At 34.4% G+C, this 21,831-nt stretch overlaps 1 protein-coding gene across 8 annotated transcripts in view; it reads left to right on the plus strand.

Annotated features, from left to right (window-relative positions):
* DGKB (diacylglycerol kinase beta) overlaps window positions 1–21,831 on the plus strand; it is a 386,692-nt gene that overhangs the window by 164,198 nt on the left and 200,663 nt on the right. For 6 of the 8 annotated variants that reach the window (XM_027723229.2, XM_027723230.2, XM_027723231.2 and 3 more), the window contains 4 exons: window positions 2,336–2,368; window positions 6,005–6,121; window positions 10,518–10,591; window positions 17,526–17,600. In XM_027723229.2, coding sequence (XP_027579030.1) covers window positions 2,336–2,368; window positions 6,005–6,121; window positions 10,518–10,591; window positions 17,526–17,600 — 299 coding nt within the window. The remainder of the gene's footprint in view (window positions 1–2,335; window positions 2,369–6,004; window positions 6,122–10,517; window positions 10,592–17,525; window positions 17,601–21,831) is intronic. The other 2 variants (XM_027723237.2, XM_027723236.2) reach the window with 1 other exon arrangement.

Raw genomic sequence — 21,831 nt, forward strand, 5'->3', positions numbered from 1 at the left:
CTAATTATCTGTTCGACAAACACTGTTCAATGTTAAAATAATAAGATGCTGATAAACTGAAATGGCAGCAATTCAATCATTTTAAGTTATATCTGGTTGCCTGCCCACAACTCATCACTACAGTCTGTCCCTAAGTTTATTCCTTATATTCTCTCCCATTGGAGTTTAACATGGTTTTATTTTCAAATTTTTTTTCCAAAACTTTTATCTTTCTTGGACAGTGTATATAATTAGGTGCTATAGCCCAAGTTCATTTTGAGTTGTAAATCAAGTTAAAACTTGGGCCCTGCTGTTGTTGCATGTTGATGAATTGTTGATTGAATCAACACAAGATATAAGGCAAGTTGTCTTTAGACAACTGAATGAACTAAGGCTGTACCCCTAAATGAGAAAGACTTGATTGTGATTTGATATGTAATTCTTTACATCTTTATTTAGATAAACTAAACAAATGAAACAAAGTATATATATAAAGTTATCACATAGTGGTTACTTGTTTTAGAATAAGGAACAAGTCTTGCAGTCAGCAGTTTTAGAAGGTATTCTTAAATGACGTTGTCTCCATTCCAGCATTGTCTTTTTGCATGTATTTTGGCCACTAGTATTAGGGTCACAAATTGCCACCTTCTGATTGAAGGCATTTTTTTTCTTAGCTGCAAATGTTTCTAACAAGACAGCTCTCAAATGAATTAGAAGTCTTATCTTTCCTTTATAGTATGCGCATGTGCAGCTCACTGGACAGTATTTTTGCTAGAGAATTAGTTGATAATCTTGTCCACAGGATGACTTTTTCTGCCTGTGGATGTAGAGCTGAGTATTGTGCCACAGCCCTATTAACCTTCAAGACAGTATAATGTGGTGTCCTAGGGCCCCAGGGTTAAAGCTGGAAATGTGGAGAATTTAAAAAGGAAATTTTCAAAATATTTTAGCACATCCGAATTGCAGTTACTTGGATGTGATATCTAATAGATATTGCAGATAGATTGCTCCCCGTGGTTTTGGGGTCGTGGTGATGTGGGGGTTTTTTTAGTATTTGGTTATTGTGTAACTATGAACAGAAATCGTGTGGAATGGGATTTTTGTAAGCAGGATCTTGAATGCCATATAGGTTTACAAAATTACAGTCTAGGAGTACTTATTCTAATGTTATTATTATTCTAATATTAATAATAATCTATTGTTATTGTTATTATATCCTTGGAGATTCCCACGTCATTAAACAAAATAGCTCTAAGGAATAATGAAATAACCTTCCTTCAGGTTTCTTAAAAAAGATCCCAAAGCATCAGTTTGGTATTCAAGTCACATATTTAAACTTCCATGGCCTTCATCCTGCAAACATTTGAGAATATCTTTACATGGTATTCTGTTAATTCCATCTGATCTTCTATGACCAAATTTCCCTGATCAATATCTTTCAAGTTCAAGTTTTGGAGTTCTAAAATAAGATTTTTTTAAAATAACTCTATCAGTTTATTCTTAGTGACATAAAATTTGGTTCTCTCCTTATGCACCCCCATCCCCAAGTAGGGTATATGCTCCATCTGAATGTACATATTATAAAAGGAGTAAATATCATACAGAAGAAATCTCAAGTTTGCAGTAGTTACTTGAAAAACTGTGTAATGTTATTAACCATTCACTAATGACTTTGCAATCCTGTTAAATGCATAAGTAAATTGTAGTTTCATGTTATAAAATAAATTGCTTTAAATCATTTCTGCTGTGTAGGAAATAATCCTGAAAAATAGATTTACAGTTATTGATCAAAAGACAAGGTGATAAAAGGAATTTTTGCTTCATTGTCCCAGCAATGTCAGCAGTTAAAATGTAAAGAGGTAACTATTTAGTAAGCCTTTAGTTACTATTCATCTATTTTATTCTAACAGCTACAGTAGAGTATGATAGTGTTTTATGTAAAGGAAAAGACTGTACTGCTATAAAAGGAAAGAGTAGTTGTAGCAGGAGGTGGCTTTTTTAATCAAGATTCCTTGATTTGCATGAGGATTCAAAGACTTGAAATATAAAATAAAAAAACTCCCCAGGTAGCAAGTATCACTTTTTGCTATTCAAAAGAATAAAGTCCTCAGGTTTTCTAATATTTTTAGCTGGTGCTAAAATGATCCCACACATACTTTCCAGAATATAAATTGTTAATATTACAGCCAAAACATTGGGAGAGTATGCTTGTGCAAATGTGTAAAAAAATAGCACCGTGTATGTTTGTTGTTAAGTACAAAACTGCTGAAAGGTAACATTCCTTATGAACATTGTCCATGCCCTTTGCCATCACAGCTGTTCAGTGTTGCAGCCTAACGTTCTCTTTTTCCAACAGACGCTTCCCACTTTAGGAGGTTTGCTCCCTGAGGTGCGTAACGGGAGGCATCCATGAACACACGAGTACTAACAGATCATGATATTGTATATTGTACATTCTTTTTGCTATGAAGTGCATTTTGGGGCTGAACTGAAAATCTAGATATTACATTCTCTGTTATTATTTGAAAGGCAGTGTCATTTATCAATTATTTTCTTATTTGGATAAATATGAGATATACGCAATTGAGTAGTTCTTATCTGACAGTGATCTCTCTGGAGCAATCCTGAATGGTAGAAGCTCCAGTTAATGGCTATTGACTGCAAAGTGGGAATTCAAGGGGAGAAAATAAGGCATGAGAGGTGCAAAAACGGGTGGAAAAAATTTTTGTTGTGGTAAGTACAATTTTGAAAAGTATGTGCTCTGACACATACCCGAAGAACAGAAAAGCTTGAATCTTTGAGCCATCAAAATGTACAATAGCGTCTAAACTGGTGTATTCTGTATCTCTGTCAACCTCATGCATGTCCACTAAACAAAATGGTTCACAGATACAATGATCATTTTGTATGCTTTATTTAGCAAGATATTAAATACAGCACAACTGTTATAGAAACATTTCTCACCTTGAAAGATAAATTTTTGCATTTTATAAAACCATTTTATTACTGAATGACAATTTTTTTCTTAACATTGTTAGAGTTTGTAAGCTGTTATCCACAGATGATTTTGTTAAGTTGTTCTTTTCTCATTTAAAAATTACATTGTTTAGTTTCTGATACCCTCTGATAGCTTAGTAATGTTATAGTAATATTATAGTTCCCAAAAGTAAGATATTCAAAGTCAGTTTTCTATTCCATATGTAAAACAAAGGGTTTATGCAAGAATATTTAAAATAGATTTTTTAAGGAAGTGGTAAATCTTTTTGTGTTTCATTAATAGATATATTCATTGGCTGTGTCAGATCCTCACCTAGTGTGGTATATATAGAAAAATTGTAGGATATATAACTCTAGGAAATCTAGAATCTCCTATCAACTTCTTCAGAAATTTTTCAGAGCGCACTGTAGGTAGAGATGGTGACATTTATTGTGGTATCATACTCATATAAGATGGGTGATACAAAATACTTTATTTGTACTTTCTTCAAAAATCACCAGTGAAGAAAGCAGAGGTTCAATGATAATAAGGTCAGATATCCATCTTTGATTATTTAACACACTAGACAATTCTGTATCACCAAGATACTTTTTTCCTTCATATTGTGTAAGGTACATAGTTTAATCTTGTGTTTTCTTTGTCTGTGAGTCAAGCAATAGTTTTGCTTATGGGACAGGAAATATAAATTGGAGAAGGAATGTTGCATCTATAATAATGCAGCAGTCATAGGGCCAAGCCAGCTGAGGGTATTTGCTGCTATTTGTATCATGCTGGAACAAAAACCCCAATATCCAAAACTTTGCTTTAGGTAATTGTTACTGCATTTTGCATTTGAGTGATTAAAACCAGCAGGTTTGGGCACTGTTCTCAGCAGTGTATAAATACTTTTCCTCTAAATAACAGCATGATATATGCAAGAAGAGTTTTAGTGCTATACTTTATAAATAGACCTCTTTTGAACAATGTTTTTTTTTAACCTCCCTAAATGCATAAACTCAATGTGCTGGATCTATTCCTTTCTGTTACCTTTTCCTTTGAATTATCACAAATATCTTCTTTACCTTGAGATTTTCCTAAAGTTTTTAAAATTTGCTCTCCATTTCTGATCTTTGTTAGAAATCAGCATTTTTACTAGCTGTTTCTCTGCTTTACTGACATCTGATTTGATTTTTGAAGATGTTACATTATTCATGAGCCAGTTTTGTCCACCGTGTAAAATCCTGTTTAACATGGTATACTTACTTTTTATAAGGTAGTGTCTTTTAAGGGTAGTTATTCACAAAGGTGTTTAAAACCCCAAAGGAGCTTCTTAAATATGTAATGAAGTGTAAAGATTCCTTCATACTGAAGTATCTTACTTAATGCCAAGTATCCTTGGCATTAACCAATACCATTGTGCAATAATGATTTGTTTTAGTTCAGAAATGTTACTGTGGTGCCTCATCATAGTTCTACTTTCTAAATAATCATCAATAAGTAAGAACAGAGTTGGTGATTCCTTAGGCAGTGATATGTACAGCGTTTGTCTGTGTTTTAAAGGTTAGGGCTGAGGTGAATGCCTCTAATTTTTTCTACCATTTTCTCTATAAAGAATGAATGGTATTGTAGTCTAGACTCTTGGACCTGCTCTTGAACTGATCGAGTTACTCAATGCATCCAAGAGCTCAGTTAACTAACCTCCTAGTCATCTCACTGCATACAGGAATTTGCGCAGAGATCTCCTACTTTCATTTTTTTCCTGTGGCATAGGTTTGTCAGTTCTTTTATACAAAATGTGATCAGATTGCCACAGCAATCTACCCAAAGCAGCCTGGGATGACCTGCATCACTGTTTGCATCAGGACTAGATTAAGTCTGTGTCAGTCTCCAAACTTAAAGAAACTAAAGATGGTATTAAAAATGGTCATGGTTCACATCTGTGTTAAGCTGGGAGTTATTCCCTTCCTGCTCAAGAATCTGTGTCAATGTTTTTTACCAGTAAAAACTGCTCCAGAAAGAGTTTTGTGGATTAATTGCTAGTGCAATCCCTAAGGCATTATCAGAGGTAGCACAGAGATGGGTTTGGCCTGGTATGGAACAATGAACTGCTTACTGAATGCAGTTGCAGGGGGTGCAGGAGAGTCCTTCATGCTACCTTCTAGTGCAGCAGCTTTGTGCCAGCCCATTCCCCTCACTAGTTTAAAGCCTCTTTGCACTTGTGAAGTGAGGAAAGTGGCTGGGGTGCAGTTGAGACTGGGGACATCAATTCTATTTTATAAACATCTGCTGTCTTAATTTATGGTACATTTTTTGGACAATCTAAAAGGACATGCTAGGTACAGTTTATAAATAGAATGAGATACAAAGAACAAGGATTTTTTTTTCTATTCAGAGTTTTCTGAAATGGCCTGATAACAGTTGAAAATATGATTACAGCAACACACTTCTGAGCTTTCCTCTTTCAAATAACCATCTCATTCTGCTGTGTATCAGCAGCAAAAGTTGCCAACAGCTTAGAATCTGATGTAGATTCTGTTTTCCTTCTGATACGAAATACATGTTTTATAAAAAGCCACTCAGCCAGTTGATTATGGTACACATAGACCAGGTATATTTTGCCAAAGTGGAAAAGTACTTTGGAGCATTTAACCTCTGCTAGCAGTTGGGATGAAATTTTGATAAATTACTGATCTCTTATCAATTACATTGTATGATTTGCTTTCAAGTTTCAGAATGCCACCTTGGTAATGTCAGATTATCTTTTCACATCATTACATTAGTTTGTATTGTGACTACACACTTTTAATCCATCTATTGCCTAGTCATTATGAAATGTCCAGGCACATAGATAGATATTATGTGAAGTGGCCAAACATTGTGTATTAACTTGACTGGGATCTCATTTTCATTAAAGCAGAATCTGACATTACTCACTAGTCAAAAAGCAACTATGTGGAGGTACAGTCTCAATTACAGTTGTATAAAATACAGTTATATATATAATGTGTTAAAATGTTCAATTTTCTCCTTTTCTCTTCTTTTTTCAAGGAAAGACAGGCAACAGTGAAAAAAGAAAAGAGTTGCCCCCAGCAAATGAACAAACTGGGAGAACGGAGCAAAATGCAAAGAGCAAATTCTGTCACTGTAGATGGACAAGGTCTTCAGGTGTGATTATTGTTATTTTAATTTTAAGCAGATGCTTGTAGGTATGAAGACAATGATAGACTGAGAAATCTTTAAAGTGAAATATACATTCACTCTTCTAATATTTCACTTTTACATATTTTAAAAATGCAGTAGGTAAATTTTTCCATTGATTCAGGAATCCTGTGATGCAAATCTGCTTCTCATGTCAGTGTTAGGATTTCCCAAGAAATTAAGGGGTAGGGAAGACTAAATTACTTCTACTGTAGGATGAAACTGAACTAGTTTGTTTTGGTATCTGTCATACAGTGTTGTGTAAATTTACTTTATGAATCTATGTCTTGATAACTGTTCAGTTTTCTCATTTGGACCTGTTAATTAGTAGATAGATTAAACTTCAAGGGTGTAATCTGTGTAGGTATTTCTAAGTGGTGTATTTGGCATATTGGCATTAACAGTGGAGAGAAGCAAATATCTGTACTAGCAATATCTGTAATAAAAATTGAAGGTTTTCTGCTTGAAAGAAAAACCTGTGTGTGTGTGATGAGCTATTTTAGGGCAGTGACTTACAGGAATGCCAGAAGTTCTGCCTGAACTTCTGAGTACTACTAAGAGTATTTTTGAGTGAAATTAGTGTTTATATGCATGATGCTGCTGCTTCATTTCCTCATGAATTAAATTATCATCAGGATAACAATGTGATAATAATTTAATATATGTAGTTGTCTGTTATTTCTATCTTTTGATATGTTGAGCTTCAGTGAAAAGATTCCCTTACCATATATAAATTGCTTTACGCATCATAATTATTTCAAGATGTACCTTATTGTGTCAGTATAGGAAAGCTTATTTTATTGTTTCATTGTTTGTGAAACATTCTTGTTATGACAACATAAGGAAAAGAAAAAACCCTCAAACTAACTCCAAACCCAAAAAACAAACCCTAAAACCTATGCAGTCACATGGCTTCTCCATTGATGGTGTAGTAGGACATTACAGCAATCATATCTATTGCTTTCAAGATTCTCTTCCTGTACTTACCATTCTCACAGGCTTCATTGCCATCCAGATTGCCTGTGCCAAACCATGGAGCAAAAAGACCAGAGTATTAATTGACAGAAAGCTCAAGTTCTGATCAGGCACAGTGTGACTAATAAATTGGTGCTAAAGAAAATGCATGGAGCGTTCTAACTTTTGGGTGATATACACTCAATTCCATTGAACCAAACTGTTCTGGATAGAGAAACATCTTTACTTATGGGCATAGTTTATTTTCAGCTCTTTTTCAAGTGTCTGTTTTCCGCTCATGTTATGCAGTGCCTGAGATATAGTGCTTGGTCTGTTCAAAACAGCAACTCCTAGCATGACTAACTCTTGCACACACAACCTTAAATTATTAAATGTTCTCCTTTAAGGTAATTAGGTCACAAGATTTTCTGTAAGTTTGTCAGTGTGATCCAAAACTTGTGTTCTATATTCTCTCTCCATGATGAATCGAAAGCCTAGGATTCATCGTTGCTTTTATTTATTATGCTTGAGATGGAGAAAAAGAGAGTGCAGACTAAGATGGTAGAATTATTATTGAGGGGATTTGAGGTGGTTTTTGAAGTGCTTGGTATTTTTTTGTAATGAGACATTTGTAATGTAGTACATGATACAGTACTGGTAATCATGGTGATAACATTAGAAATAATTCTGTGAATAATTAGTTTTGGCCCTAATTTGCTGATTATACCACGGTCTTTGTTTTTCTCTGTTGGATTAAATTGGTTTTGAGTAACAGGAATTCATCTTAGCCTCAAATACTACATTTTTGATTGGTAATAATATTAAGACCTAATTATTGTGAGGGCTGAGTGGATCTTGAAGGATACCATAGTGAAAGGATGGATCAATGAGAATGTTAGGGGTTTTTTTCACTCACAGATTGTATAATTTTGCGACTATTTTCACAAAGATGTAAGGTGCCCTAAATATCACTGGTAATTAATGTTAGCATTTTTCCTAAAGATGGTCTGGAGAAAAAAATTCTGTATCTGATCAAAGTGTAGTACTCTAATTCTCCCATATCTGGCATGCTACTCTAATACTCTGATTCTGCTGGCATGGTCTCATTTTAATGATTTTCAGTAAGCAAGGATAGTTTTCATAAAACTTAATCAGTGTGCTAATTGCATTTGTTTATGATTTAAGTTCCCAAGGTAACATAGATCTTCGTACTGCTCCTGTTGGGCCTCTGTTTTCAATATGGGAGAAAGTATATATAAACGGTCCACCGCTTATTTCTTTTTCTTTTTACTCTAAGTCACTTGTCCTGTAACTTCATGGAGATTGCCTTTAAATCATGCTAGATTAAGGCTTGGCAATGTTCACCAATTTAGTCTAAATCTTTAGTTGCATTTTTATTATATAAAAATACTATATGTTATCTGGAAAAGTAATTTAGGAAAATCTGTAAAAAATTAGTTAAAATTTATTTTGAAACCGAGTGGAATACACACTAGTTATTAGGTTTTTTGGGTATTTTGATGATTCAAAACCTTCTGCTTGTAATAATATGTTTGAGTCTTGAAATAAAAGATTTAAAATAGAAGTAAGTCCATCATTTAGCTTTTGTTGAGAAAAGTATCAAGACCAAACCTTCTTTCCATCAGACAGCAGTGAGCAGATAACTTAGTGGCAGTGGAGGTCTGCACGACTAAAAGACAATTAATCATAGTTAAGCACATTCATCTTGCTTCTTTCTAGCTAACCAGCATAATGATCAGGATTATTATTTCTAATTAGAGGAAGTAATAGATCATGTATAACCTTAGGATGAGTCTCATTAATTAACCGGCGTCCTAAGGGATTTCAGTAGGTATTCCATCTCTGTCACAATGAGCACCATTGGTTTACACTTAGTTCACAGGAACAAACATCATGGGAATTGGCTAAATAACTAAAATTGATTAAAAGAGTAGATAAAAATTAAATATATGACAAACTTCACTGTATTCTGCAATTTGATGTATGTTTCAACATGCAGCACTTTACTGTGCCAGAAGGTGATACTGAGTTGGTTTTCTGTTAAGTTTAATTCCACTGGGTTTGTGGAGTTTTCCATTATTTTTGTATGTATTGGAACAAATTTGATTCTATTGTTTGTGAAATCATGAGTGGAGTTGACACACTAGTGCTTAACAATTCCTACTAAAAGAAAAGTGCTTTTAGATGCCTGTAGGATTATATGCCTATGTCTATAGGATGCCTGTAAGACTTCTTAGCTATAAAGTTTCTCAGGTTCTGCCTTAAATTGCATTTTATGAAATCTTCAGCTGAAGAGATTTTGTTATTTCAGGAGTTATGAATAGGGATTTGGAACAAGGCCTTTCAATGTATCATTTTGAAACAGAGGTGGTCTAAGCTTCATCCCTGAAGTTGTTAGTGCATGACTTTGGAGGTGTTGACTTTGAACTCTTAATATACTTTCAAACATTCTGGAGTTGATTTATGTCTAAAAGTGATAATTTTTAATATGAATAGTCTAGTTGAGTGGTTTAAAACAGGTATTAGAGAGAGATGTAATTTTTTTTATGTTCAAGTCTGTGGAGTAAAGGCAGTGAACACACACATATCAGAGTGTCTGAAAAAATAGAATAACACTATTGCTTAGAAGGAAGGTGTTAGTTTGTAAAGCTAAATATTAATATGAATGTGTAAAACTTTCCCTGCACAAAAGAATTAAAAAAAGAATTGTTAGAAATAATTGTCTCCTGCAGTATATCCTCCTCAACATTCTTTTCTTCAGGCTTGCCCTTCTTCTACGTGGTTTCTCCTGTGTTATTTTATGTTTAGCTTTCTCAGGTGTTTAGAGGAACTCTTTATTGTTATGGTTGCCACATTTTAGAAAGTGTGTGATTTCATGTCTTATCAAATACTGCAGGTTTCTGTAATTTAAAAAAAATAAAAATTATTCTGTCAAGTTTAAAATTTTGTATAGCTATATTTGACCTTCATAGTAGAGTGTCATTTCTCAGTCCAAAATACAATTTCTTCATAGCTTTTTTCCATAGGAAATTACTGTCAGAATAAGTCATACCTGTCTTACATCCAGCAGTAGAGAAGAAAACTTTAAATGAAACATATACATACATATGTATATGTGTGTATATATATATATATCTCAATATTACAGTGGAATTATGGGTTTAAATGGTACCACAGCTGTAAAACAGATAGCATTAAAAAAGAAGTCACTTGCAAATTTTGACAAATTAGTGAAGTGAGGATTATTGCAAATTACAGTATTGCTTCCAGCTGGATTACATAGCATAACATAGAGTTTGCATTAAGCTTTTTGTTTTCTGTCTACTATAGGAAAAAATGAATGCAACACACAGCATTAATGAGTGGCTGTGTTATTCCCTTCTTTTAGATCACTCCAGTTCCAGGCACTCATCCACTTTTAGTTTTTGTCAATCCTAAAAGTGGTGGGAAACAAGGAGAAAGGTAAGGTTTTTTTCTTTTTTCTTTTTTTTTCCCCTCTCTTTTTTTATTCTGATCTCTGTGAGAGAATTTTAAAAGTTTGTACATGAGAAAAAAATCCGACATTTTATACTGTTATGCCTCACATTTGAACATCCTATATCCCTGTAGTAATAAATTCCGCAGTTACAAACTAGAATTAGGTCTATAGAACAGTTTTGTTTCAAATTGAAAGAAGTAGCTATATTCAGTGCATGGGTTTGTGGGATTTGCATGAAGATGTGAGTTGTTGTATTTTGCATTGAAACTTTGAATTGCTGGCAGTTTTCTTTTAATCTATGTAATGATTTTACAGACAGGCCAGTCATTTAAATTAGAAACGGTATTCCATTTTCTAATGTATGACTTGCTTTTTAAACATTTAGTAGTAGAGGCTCTCATGCCTCTCCATAAGATTTCCTACAAAGAAATCTTTTGATTTTCTTAGATGGTAAGCATTCTAACAATCCAGTTAAAGTATTAAAGTCCAGTCACACAAACTTAAGAGACATAATAACTTTGCATATGTCAATAATTACATTCATTTAAATTCAAAATGTCTAGTTTATTACTTTAAGTGTTACTGTATTGGAGACATGATAAAGCAAGGAGCATTTTCCTCCTACTCAGTCCATCAAACTCAGGGAGGAATGCTGCATTAGTTACCCCCTAAATAGTTTTTCCTGAGTGTGTTTCAGAATCACAAATGCTAACAATATGGCCATTTTTGATAATCACATAAATCCCTAAATTTTTATAGCCTAGTTTACCATGTTGGTGCTGTAACTTTCAAGTCTTGAAAAAGATTACGGCTGAAGATGACACCTGTGGATAACGGGTGTTATGGGTAACCCAAAGCAAAATAGGAAGGATCCAGTGGGATTCTAAAGCTTGGAACCAAGAAAGTAAACTACAAGTGGGTCAGCTTTCCCTAGCTTGTCCCATAAGAGGCCCCAAGAGTAAGCTGTCAAAAGTGACAAAATCCTGCAGAGTAGATGTTAGGGTAATTCTCAGAGCTGAAGAGCATTTAAATAAAAAGGTATTCGAAGGCTTCTGAGAGAACAGGTTATCATTTGGGAGCTGACTATATAATCCCCGGAGTGGTATACCTAGATCTCAGCTAGGCATGTCAAAGGCAGTTAATGATCTAAAAGATTAATTCTAAATGTTTCAAGAACATGACTTTGCAATCAAAACAGGACTGTGAGCCATCCTGAGCATTCATGATTTAGACACAACAGCAGTGTGAGGTAGCTCTGGTCTACTGTGCAGTTAGGGATGCTGTGGAAGGTAATCTGCACTAGCACTCAGTTTGACTCTTTTATAGTACTTACATGAAATGAGTAGATCAGAGATCCAGTCTGCAATTATGTAAGTGAGAGGCAGGTTAGAGAGCTGCACTTACATAGTTAGTTATAGCCTAGAAACAATTTAATCAAATGCTGTTTCACAGCTTTCAGTTCCCAGCTCATAATTGGTCTCAAGTGTTACTATCTGAATGGGCTTAGTGCATGAGGGATGTCATTTAATGTTAGATGTTCTCCAGGGTAAAAGCAAGTTTAAAACCTGATCTCCATCCCAGGCTCCTATTCCCATTCATGTATTACAGTCTAACACTTCACAGGTTATGTCAATGAAACTGTTACTGAGGCCAAACAGGTCACAGGAATTATTTGAATTTTAAAGATGAATGCCTTATGCACACTTCATTTACTAACACCATTATCTACAAGTGTCATTACACAATGAAGTGTATAGCATGAGGACAGGCATCAGCAGCTGAGTATAGTAAAATATAAGAACCTCTTAAAGTGGCTTTGATACTGCACACACACACACACACAATATGTTAAATTGCATACTAATGTGTCGAGGTCGTGCTCAATATTTGTGTGTTAAGGGAAGCACATCTAAAGGTCAACTGCATGGTCATGTAAACATATCTCAGGTCATTCACCAGCAGGAGATAATATCTCATGGTTAAATCTAAAGGCAGATTCAAAAAGGTTAAAAAAGTCCACATATGGACTATTTAGTGAGAAGGGGGTTCCCCCCCTGTCTTTTAGGTGTTAATGTTTCATATCAATATCAGTAACAAAATTATAAAATGAAGATGTTAGGAGTGCATATTAGTTTGAATATTTAATCTAAGGGATAAAAACTTTCTCAGGGAATGATAATATTTAACTTTTTGACTTTTCTCTGCTTTACAGTCAGTAACCAGAAGAGAGGAATCCGATATTTTTCCTACCTTCCAATTTTGTGCCAGTTATATGTTGTGGAAAGTAAAATCACAGGACATTTGAAGACATAAATTACTTTGTAAAACGCACAGTTACGGTGATACAAGTCAGGTTTTTTGATTATAGCAATTCTGTGATTTGGTCAGGTATTGAGAGGCTAGAAGTAGAGGATAAGCTGTAACAAAAGTAAGATTTCCACAGTAGTGAAAGCAAAAAAAATAAAGCAAACCCAGCCCACAACCTTCTAATTTTTGTAGATGGGAAAATTTCATTATTTTGACTCATTCGGATTAAGGCAATCTTTTAACAAAAGCTATTCTTCTGTCTTTACTTACAATTTTCTGTATTTGAGAGGTCATGATGAATAAAGTTATGATTTCTAATTGACTTTCATTGAACACAGAAAGGTTATTGCAGACTGTCAAGACTCTAGTGTTCCCACAGTTCCCTGTATGAGATTTTATGCCTTGCCATATGGTAACCCAGCCCATTTCATTGCCCTTAGACTTGGAGAGAGTGTATGCATCCATGTGATAATCAATTGAGTAAATACACTCCCCCAGTAATACTCTGCCATTTCCTTTTGTATTTTGTAATTTTTTTCAAATCTCTCAAATGCAAAGGAAAAAAACTGAGGATCACTTTAAGGTAAAAAAAGTTAGGTACTTTAGTTATAGTTTTTGAATGTTGGAACAGTTATGGTGGGAAACGAATGGATGTGTGGAAAAAGTACATTCAGAAAACAAAAAATACATTCTGTACAATCATATCTAATTACCTTATCAATAAATTGTAAAACTTTGATTCCACTAGAAAGTGAGAGTTTTGCAGAATGTGTAGTGATAAATAGCATGTTATTCCTGAATAGGTTTCTGTTTTAAAGACCAATGGTATGACTTTCAGATATATTTGCAAAACAAAGAACTATAACAATAACCCATTTATACTTTCTTCTTGACTGAGAGGTTAACATTTATTGCCCATCATGTGAAACAAAACTTTATTTACAGTGATTTGGACTTAAGTTATTTTGCTCAATAGACAGTACATATGTTTACAATATAACAAAAATATAAGTCAATGTTTATTAAGAAGAAAGTAGAAAAACAGAATTGAAGTTGAATAGTTTAAGCCTTTCACTTACCAGAAATACGTTTTAACCGAGCATGAGATTGGACAGGAGTTCATCAAACGCAGTCAAGTGTGTTCCTCAGGCTATATCAAACTGTAACATGTTTTCAGTGATTGTACATGATTGTGCATGAAAAAAATGGCAGGACATGCATTTCATCCTATCAGTGCAGGATGTCTGCACTTACAATCTGACTAATCAAGGCAACAATTTTCAATAATCTGTGAATAGAATGTACATATTTAGTACATCACTGACAAAATAGTTTCTTTCAACAGAAAGAATATACAAAGAATATATAGTGCATCTAAAGGCCGTTGTTAAGGGTAATGTTTCTCACATAAGAGTCCTTCTAAATCATGCTGTTGTTTTGCCATACTCATTACTTTGATTTCCACTTCCCACTTTTTCAGTTTATTTGCCTGACCAGCAGGTGAGTTTAAACAATTGTTTCCTTGACAAATGTGCGGTTGGATGCACTGTAGATCAACTTCCGTACACTGATGTTTCCTGCTGACTCCACATTCAGTGTCTGTGCAGTACAGGTTGATGATATCTTTAACCTTTGCTGTTTTCAAATAACTTTGGTTGATAGTAGCTCTTCCCTCCTACCCTCTGATTAATCTGGCTTTCTGAGCTTTCATTTAGCATTGAGACAAAATGTAAAAGCTGTTTCAAATTATCTTTTTCAAACTTTGTATGTCTGGAAGAGCAGATCACTAGTATTCTTTTAATTTTGGGGAGGAGGCCTTGGCTTCTTTCTTCTCTGAATTTAGGGTTGAAGTAAGCCTATAGTGACCACATCTTGAATAGTCAGCCCCTGGATGACTGAATCCCCCAGTTGTGGCACAAGTTACTGCAATGGTCAGCTTTTTCCGCAGTGTAGACAATTTCATGCCAGTTTTGAATTGCCACTTTAGAAGACAGCTCAGTCTAACTCAGCCTAAGGTGCACTCAAGAGTATTTTCTTCAGCAAGAGGGCTGTTAAAAGCTGACAATCCCAGCCCCTTTGGCCACTCCTGATGTCATTTTCTGCCTCCTCAGTTATACTAATGTGGAGTATTTTGAGGTTTATATGAGATCATGGGCATGATTTTAGTGAAGGGAAAAATGACAATGAAGAAACTTTTCCAAGGATTTGTGTTTTAAATTGAATCTATCTAGTTTTCCAGATCACAGAATAACCCCAAAAGTGGTTACAGAAGCACAACTGTTTGTTGACAAGTGGTAATTTCATGAACTGCCTTTGTTCATTAAAATGCACTCCATCACAAAAATGGCTTTTGGGGCATTTCCCGTCACACCTCTTCATGGCCTTGTCAGCACAAATATCTAGTCACAAGGAAACCACATCCAATTCCCTCCTTACATGTGGAAGCAAGACATGGGGAGCCATCTCAGTTTCAGTAGGTTGTTCGGTATTGTAGATGTAAACCCACGCTCAGTTATTGTCCATTTCCTGGGCTTGCACATGGCACCCTGTAGGTCTAGTTACAGTTTACTGTGAAGGCAAACATTTACAGATGGTGTCTTCCTCTTTTTTTGGTAGAATGTATGAATGGAACCAAACCATCAATTTATTAATTTTACACAGAATACATAAATGAATTATAATAACTTAAAGCTTGAGGTGTCATTTGCGGCATGCCATTATAGAGTGATTAGGTGGAATTGATGTTCAGCTAGTACCTATGAATGGTATGCACTGAGTCAAGTATGATTCAGTGTAATCTCTTCATTATTGCAGTTGGAATTCTGGGTTTTGAGTAGAGAAACTTGGCGCCCTCTTTATTAAGAAGGCTTTTATAGCATTTCACTGTTACCTGACAATAGTATTGTGAGTGTAGGTACGGGCTAGTATGTTTGTAGCACCAAACTTTAGGCAAATAACTCTTAAATCTTTGGGACCTCATAACAATACTGTTCATGAACTTATGATCAGCTACACAAATTAAATTACCAGCACCTTTGTCCAGGTTAAATCCTATACATCTGTGAGAAGCAAATTACACATACTAACTAGAAAACTCTCCTTTTGCATTGGTAATATGCTGCAAATGGAAAGATATATATTGTTTTGTAAATCCATTGTCAAAGGTCTGATTTAATCATCATCACAGCCACTGACAATGATGTGTGCATCCTTGCTAAGTGAAACTAGCAAGGATATTGACTTTTTCTGTCAGGAATGGCATCAGGAGTAGATAGTGTGAGTGTACTTTAATAAAATGCTTTGTGAAGAAGCTGATATCACTAAATAATTCAAAAGTTAAGAAAATGTTCCAATTTGGCAATTTTAGAGATAATTATGAATTTGTTTGTATTCAGTATTTTTACATACTTGTCGTCCACCTAGACTGATAAATTATGCATTGCTCTTAAGAAAATAATATAAAACAAAAATCCCTCAATGTGCACATAGATTGTGTCTAGACAGTTTTATTGTGCTGTATTTGAAAATGTGGACATTTTAGCCTAAAATTCAGCTCTTAGTTTGCTTCTATTTTATTTAAGCCATTAAATAGAAAGGAAGAAATATTTCAGTGGAAAAATTAATGCTTTCTTAAAAACATTTAAATATTAATTAGCATAAGGATAGAGACATTAAAATTAAAGGCAAGACAGAGGGGTTTATAATTTAAACTATTGCCATAGATCCCAGGTATATATTTATTCATTCTGAGCTCCAACTCTTGTGTGCTTACTTGTTTCTTTGTAAGAAGTGAATCAGCTACCACATTATAGTCAATGTAGGAAATTACATTTCTATTATTTGTAATGAAGAAACAAAATGTCCGTTATACTTTTAGGACAAATAACCTAACAAATAACTTTTTAGGACAAATTTCTAAAATTACAGTTTTGAGGAAATATTTACTGAGGGTGAGACAGCAAAGAGGGTCCCTTATGGGATAGGACAATACTTTTCGTGCTGTATCAATAATTGCTTCCTATTATTCAGATAATTTTCAAATATGTGTAATTTAAGTTAAAAAGTGGTTTCAAATATTTTTTATTTTCTTCCCATTTAAATGTAATCCTGAGGAAATGTAGTTGACCATAGCCTTGCTTTCTCAGAATGTTGTTCATTCTATGGGGACATTTTTGATGAGTGGCAAAGCCAATTTGCTTTTGCAATTAATTATACTTGTAATTTAGTGTTAGCAATAAATTTCAGGAAGAAATCTCTCCTTTACCATGGAGTTACTTTATTACGAATCAATTCACTTTTTGAAATGCTTTTTTGACTCACCTTTTCTTGTGTCATTATACCCCCTTATCCTATTTTTTCTATCTATATGCAGTATTTGAATTTTAGATACCTTGTAGCACTTCTGTCTCAATTTTATGCCCCAAAATACATTCTATATCTGAATTATAATTGCTGTGTTCAGTTATTTGATTTTTTTTGTTTAAACGAGATCCTGTGGTTCAAATAATTATAATATGTGTTAACTTCTTCAATTCTTTCATTTGATTGGTTTAAAAAAAAATTCCAAACATGTAAGTAAATATTTTCTCCTTGTATCTTTTACCTCCTCAGAATTTATAGAAAATTTCAGTACCTTTTAAATCCTCGTCAAGTTTATAGTCTTTCTGGAAATGGACCAATGCCAGGGTAAGTCTACAGTTAATATTATTACCAGGAACTCATTTAATAAAATGCTACATAATCAAATGAACAGACTGAAGTACATATAGCATGTTTGGAATGTATCAACACTGCAGATCTCTGAATGGCTGCAGAAATGTATAGGTATTATTTGTTTACATCTACAAATAAAGCTACATCTCATATGTTTTACTGAAAACCATGCAGTACTCTGTAAAAACTGTGGGATAAATTTCATTCTATTTCTACTATATCAGCAACCTAAGTTCCTGTGGGAGTTACTTCTATGTTATAAATATCAAGCAGCCTCAAAGACTCAAGACCTGCAGCACATCCAGTTCTTTTACACAGACACACAAGTGCACATACATATGTCTGTAATATGTATACATGGTGTACATATATATCTATTCTTGTACATGTCAGATGTAGATTGTTGTTTCAAGTTACAGTGACTGCACACTCCTTATGAATTACAGAATCTTGGTGATGTAGTGGTTGGGGAATGACTGGCCAGGCTGGGTTATGCTGTCGGAGACTGAAGCGTTCTCTGAACCAGCTGACATTGCAGTCACTCACTTAACCTGCTTTCTCCATGAGTCTTCCTAATTTGCATTCATATGAAGACAGGAGAATTACAGTGTATCCAATACCAACCTTTGCCACCTGATATTGTCTCTCTTTTAAGCAGTGGCTGCTTTGGTAGAAGAAAAGAGATAGAGCAGCACTGAACATCTGTATCATTTTGTATGTATTGGATGTTATTTAGTTATGTCGCTGATATATGAAATTTTACATCAGTCAAAAGAGTCACAGAAGGATATTAGGATATAAGTTCACTGACATTATATTGTTCAAATACTTCTTTAATATATATTTTTATTTGTTTAGACTTTTTTTTCTTTGAAGTTGGAGGAAAAGAAGATAAATGTGGAAACGTACATGTTTTGTGCCTTGCAAACTTTTATTTCGATTGTCACATATATATTACTGGAAAGAGTATGCTCTGGCAGTTTCTACCAGTACTTCTGGGTTTAAGGCCAAATATACAAATATTGTTTCTTTAAACAATGTTATATCAGCTCTCTATTTATTGTGTTAGACTTGAGATGTGTATAGCGTTGATGAAAGTGAAAAGCATATTTGGCTCAATCCTTTTAGAAGTTAGGATATCTTACAGTACAGTGTGGCCAAGGTTCAAACTGCTGAATGCTGCAAAACCAGCTCAAAAAATGGAAATAATGACATGCATGATTTCTTTCATGCCTGCAATTATCTTGTACCTGAATGCTAGTGCTGTTTTAATGTAGTCTTAACACATATGGAAAATTTAAGTAGTCAGTCCAAAGAATTAGTAGACTAAAATTAACTGAGACAAAACTAGTAACCAATATTGTTTTGCATACGGTATAATAGAGATGCCATGCTAAAGGTTGAGATGATGATTTTTAAAGCAACTGAAATATTGTTGTTCCAGTTCATCTTATTTCATTGAACTTAAAAAAAATCTGTCTGCATTTCTGTCCATTAGTGACTTCATTTTCATGTATCTTCCCATGTGAAGGAAAATGTATTTTAAGACAAAGGCACAAGAGGGCAGTGTTAAGTTCAAGCTGAAACCTTGCACTGAAGCAATTTAAACATTAGTCTTTTGAACCACGACAGTGTTTTTTAGAAAATATTTTCAATTTCTCTTCCTATTAGGAATCGAAATAGTTTTAGTTCAGTCACTTTGAAGAAATTTCTAATTAATTTTTAAACAGACACTGCTTGTTTTGGTATATTTTTTATTCATTCCACAGAAATGAATAATGCTAAATTTCCAGTTTATCTCCTACCATCACTTCTTGCCCCTGGCAATACTATGTAGGCTGCATGTAATTTGTCCCTTAAGTGAGAAGTTGAATATACTCTGGTATTTCTCTTACCAGTACTTGTTTCTTTTTCTGCAAGGGCTGTATTACCTAATAAAACCTGCCCATCCATCCATCTGTCCACTCACTCATCCATCTCTATAAAGCCAATTATGCTGGATTGTCAATCAAAATGTTTTGTTTATTTAATGTTGTCATATGTGTCATTTAGATCAAAATGTAACAGAGTTGGATATTGTACAGCAGAGAGAAAAGCTAAAGTGTATTCCTCATCCTAGTTAGTTATTTAGTAGAAAGGGATAAACACAACATATTTTAAAGCATTTATGATTATTGTAATACATTCTAATGGAGTCTATTTTGAGAATTTTTTTCTTTTGAATACCATTTTCAGACATGTTTACTCAACCTAGAGAATGTTTATAGTAGGCAGAATTTGCATTTTTTTGGTAGACCCAGGCTGTCTGCTTTAACCCATAAGTTAATGTTTTTAATTTTTGGTGGTATTTTTCTCATGGGCTGCTGCTCATCAACCTAGAAGATAACGTTCACAAGTTTTCTAACTTGAGTTCCAAACATCTGTGGCTAACATGAGTTGATATTTCCAGTTCATTTCTGTCAGAAATCTAAGCGTCTTCTATTTGGAAAGCAGGGAGAAAGACAAGATAACTAGGAGACTAATAAAATTGTAAATCTTAGGGGGGCTGTGAAACTGATGGGGTTTTGGGGGGGTTTTTTGGGGGGTTGTTTTGGGGGTTTTTTTGAACAGCTCAATTGCTATGCCTGTCATTCTTTCTCTACAGTGGGATAACCATGATCTTTCATGGAAATGTGTTGGAATATAGGGCTCCAAAACCCAAAACAACAACAATAACAAAAAAAAGCTCCCAAAACCCCCAAACAAAAAACACAAAAAAGTCCCACCCAGCCCAGTTATAATGTGGGTTTTTTTAATAGATATGCTGGTGTGTAGCAGGTCAACAGAAAAATATTTTGAACAAGTTGACAATGAATTTTAGTATCACTGTCTGAATGTGCAGTTAATGAAGTGAATGTTGCCTACTTTCATGATAGATGGGACTATACCTGAAGTGCAGGAACAGCAGCAAAGACATTTCCTGTAGCTTCTTTGTATACCTAAGCTAAGATCTTTGGAGCAGTTTATGTCAAGACTCATGTACATGCTCTATATAAAAATATGTCCATGATGCAAATAAACCTCATGGCAGTGACTCTGGCATTGTTTCCTTTCTGGCAATGGAGACTGACCTGCTGCAAGACCTGAAAATCAAGGAGCTCTAGGCCAAAGGGCAACAGTACACTTTAAACATGTGTATAATAAATATTTTACACATTCTTTAATTTGGAGTAGAGAAATATGAGTGAGCTGGAGAAACCCTATAAGCTCTGCAGCTGAACACAGGCATAAAAGATACTCCACAGTTACAGGCTGCTACAGTTAACACAGTGATGTGAAAATTGCTGGGCTGATGCATTGTGTAATTTGTGCCTAGCACCTGTGTTTTTAGCCATGAAAAGAGTTTCCCTGTTTGGTTGTTATATCTCTATAGGAGTCTTCTACTTCTGACAACAACTGTTACTGTGGATTTAATGATCTTGAAGAATCTGAAATTCAGTTATTGTTCACCTCACAGAGAGGTAAATAATAGTGGGATGAATAGCAGTCGAGCCACAGACCCGCAGGACTCTGTAGGGAGGTCAGCGTTTCACAAAGGCTTTGTCCTCTGAAAAGGCCCCTGTTCCTTAAAGTCTATTATTTAAAATGTCTAATTTATGGGGGTTTTATACTCTATAATAGAAATTATGTCCACAAAAGTTGTATTTCTTTGTAACTTCCTTAAGCATTTAATTTGGAGAGCAGGTATTTTTCAAATTCTATCTGCAATTTTGCTTCAACAGGCTTTTTTAAATCTTAAATTCTGCCCATTTAAAAGATGCTCAAGACAGAAAAACTGAATCCCTACAACTTATGCTGTAATTTAGTTGGGAATCTACAGCACCTGGGCTTTTATAACTTCACAAAGCAATAGGCTTATTTTGAAAATTACACTATTTTCCTTGATTATTTGAACTGATTGTTGGAGCATTTCTTTGCTGTTGGACATTTGGAATACCCAGAGTATTCTGGGAAGAGATATACACCAGGAATGTTTTCAGAAGATAATAGCTTCATAATTATTTTCTTCTGAAGGAAATCTTGAATCTGGTCCATATTTCCTTGGAAGAATTACATTTTTGCAAAAGAATGGCAAAGCCAGCAGTGATGATTTGGTTGTACTCTAATGATAAAAATTACTGTTGTACACCATAAATCAGTGGTACTTAGAACTCAGCAAGTCTTC

The sequence above is a fragment of the Pipra filicauda genome, unplaced genomic scaffold, assembly GCF_003945595.2.
Source record: "Pipra filicauda isolate LSUMZ 115617 unplaced genomic scaffold, ASM394559v2 scaffold66_size7647185_pilon, whole genome shotgun sequence".
NCBI classification, from domain to species: domain Eukaryota; kingdom Metazoa; phylum Chordata; class Aves; order Passeriformes; family Pipridae; genus Pipra; species Pipra filicauda.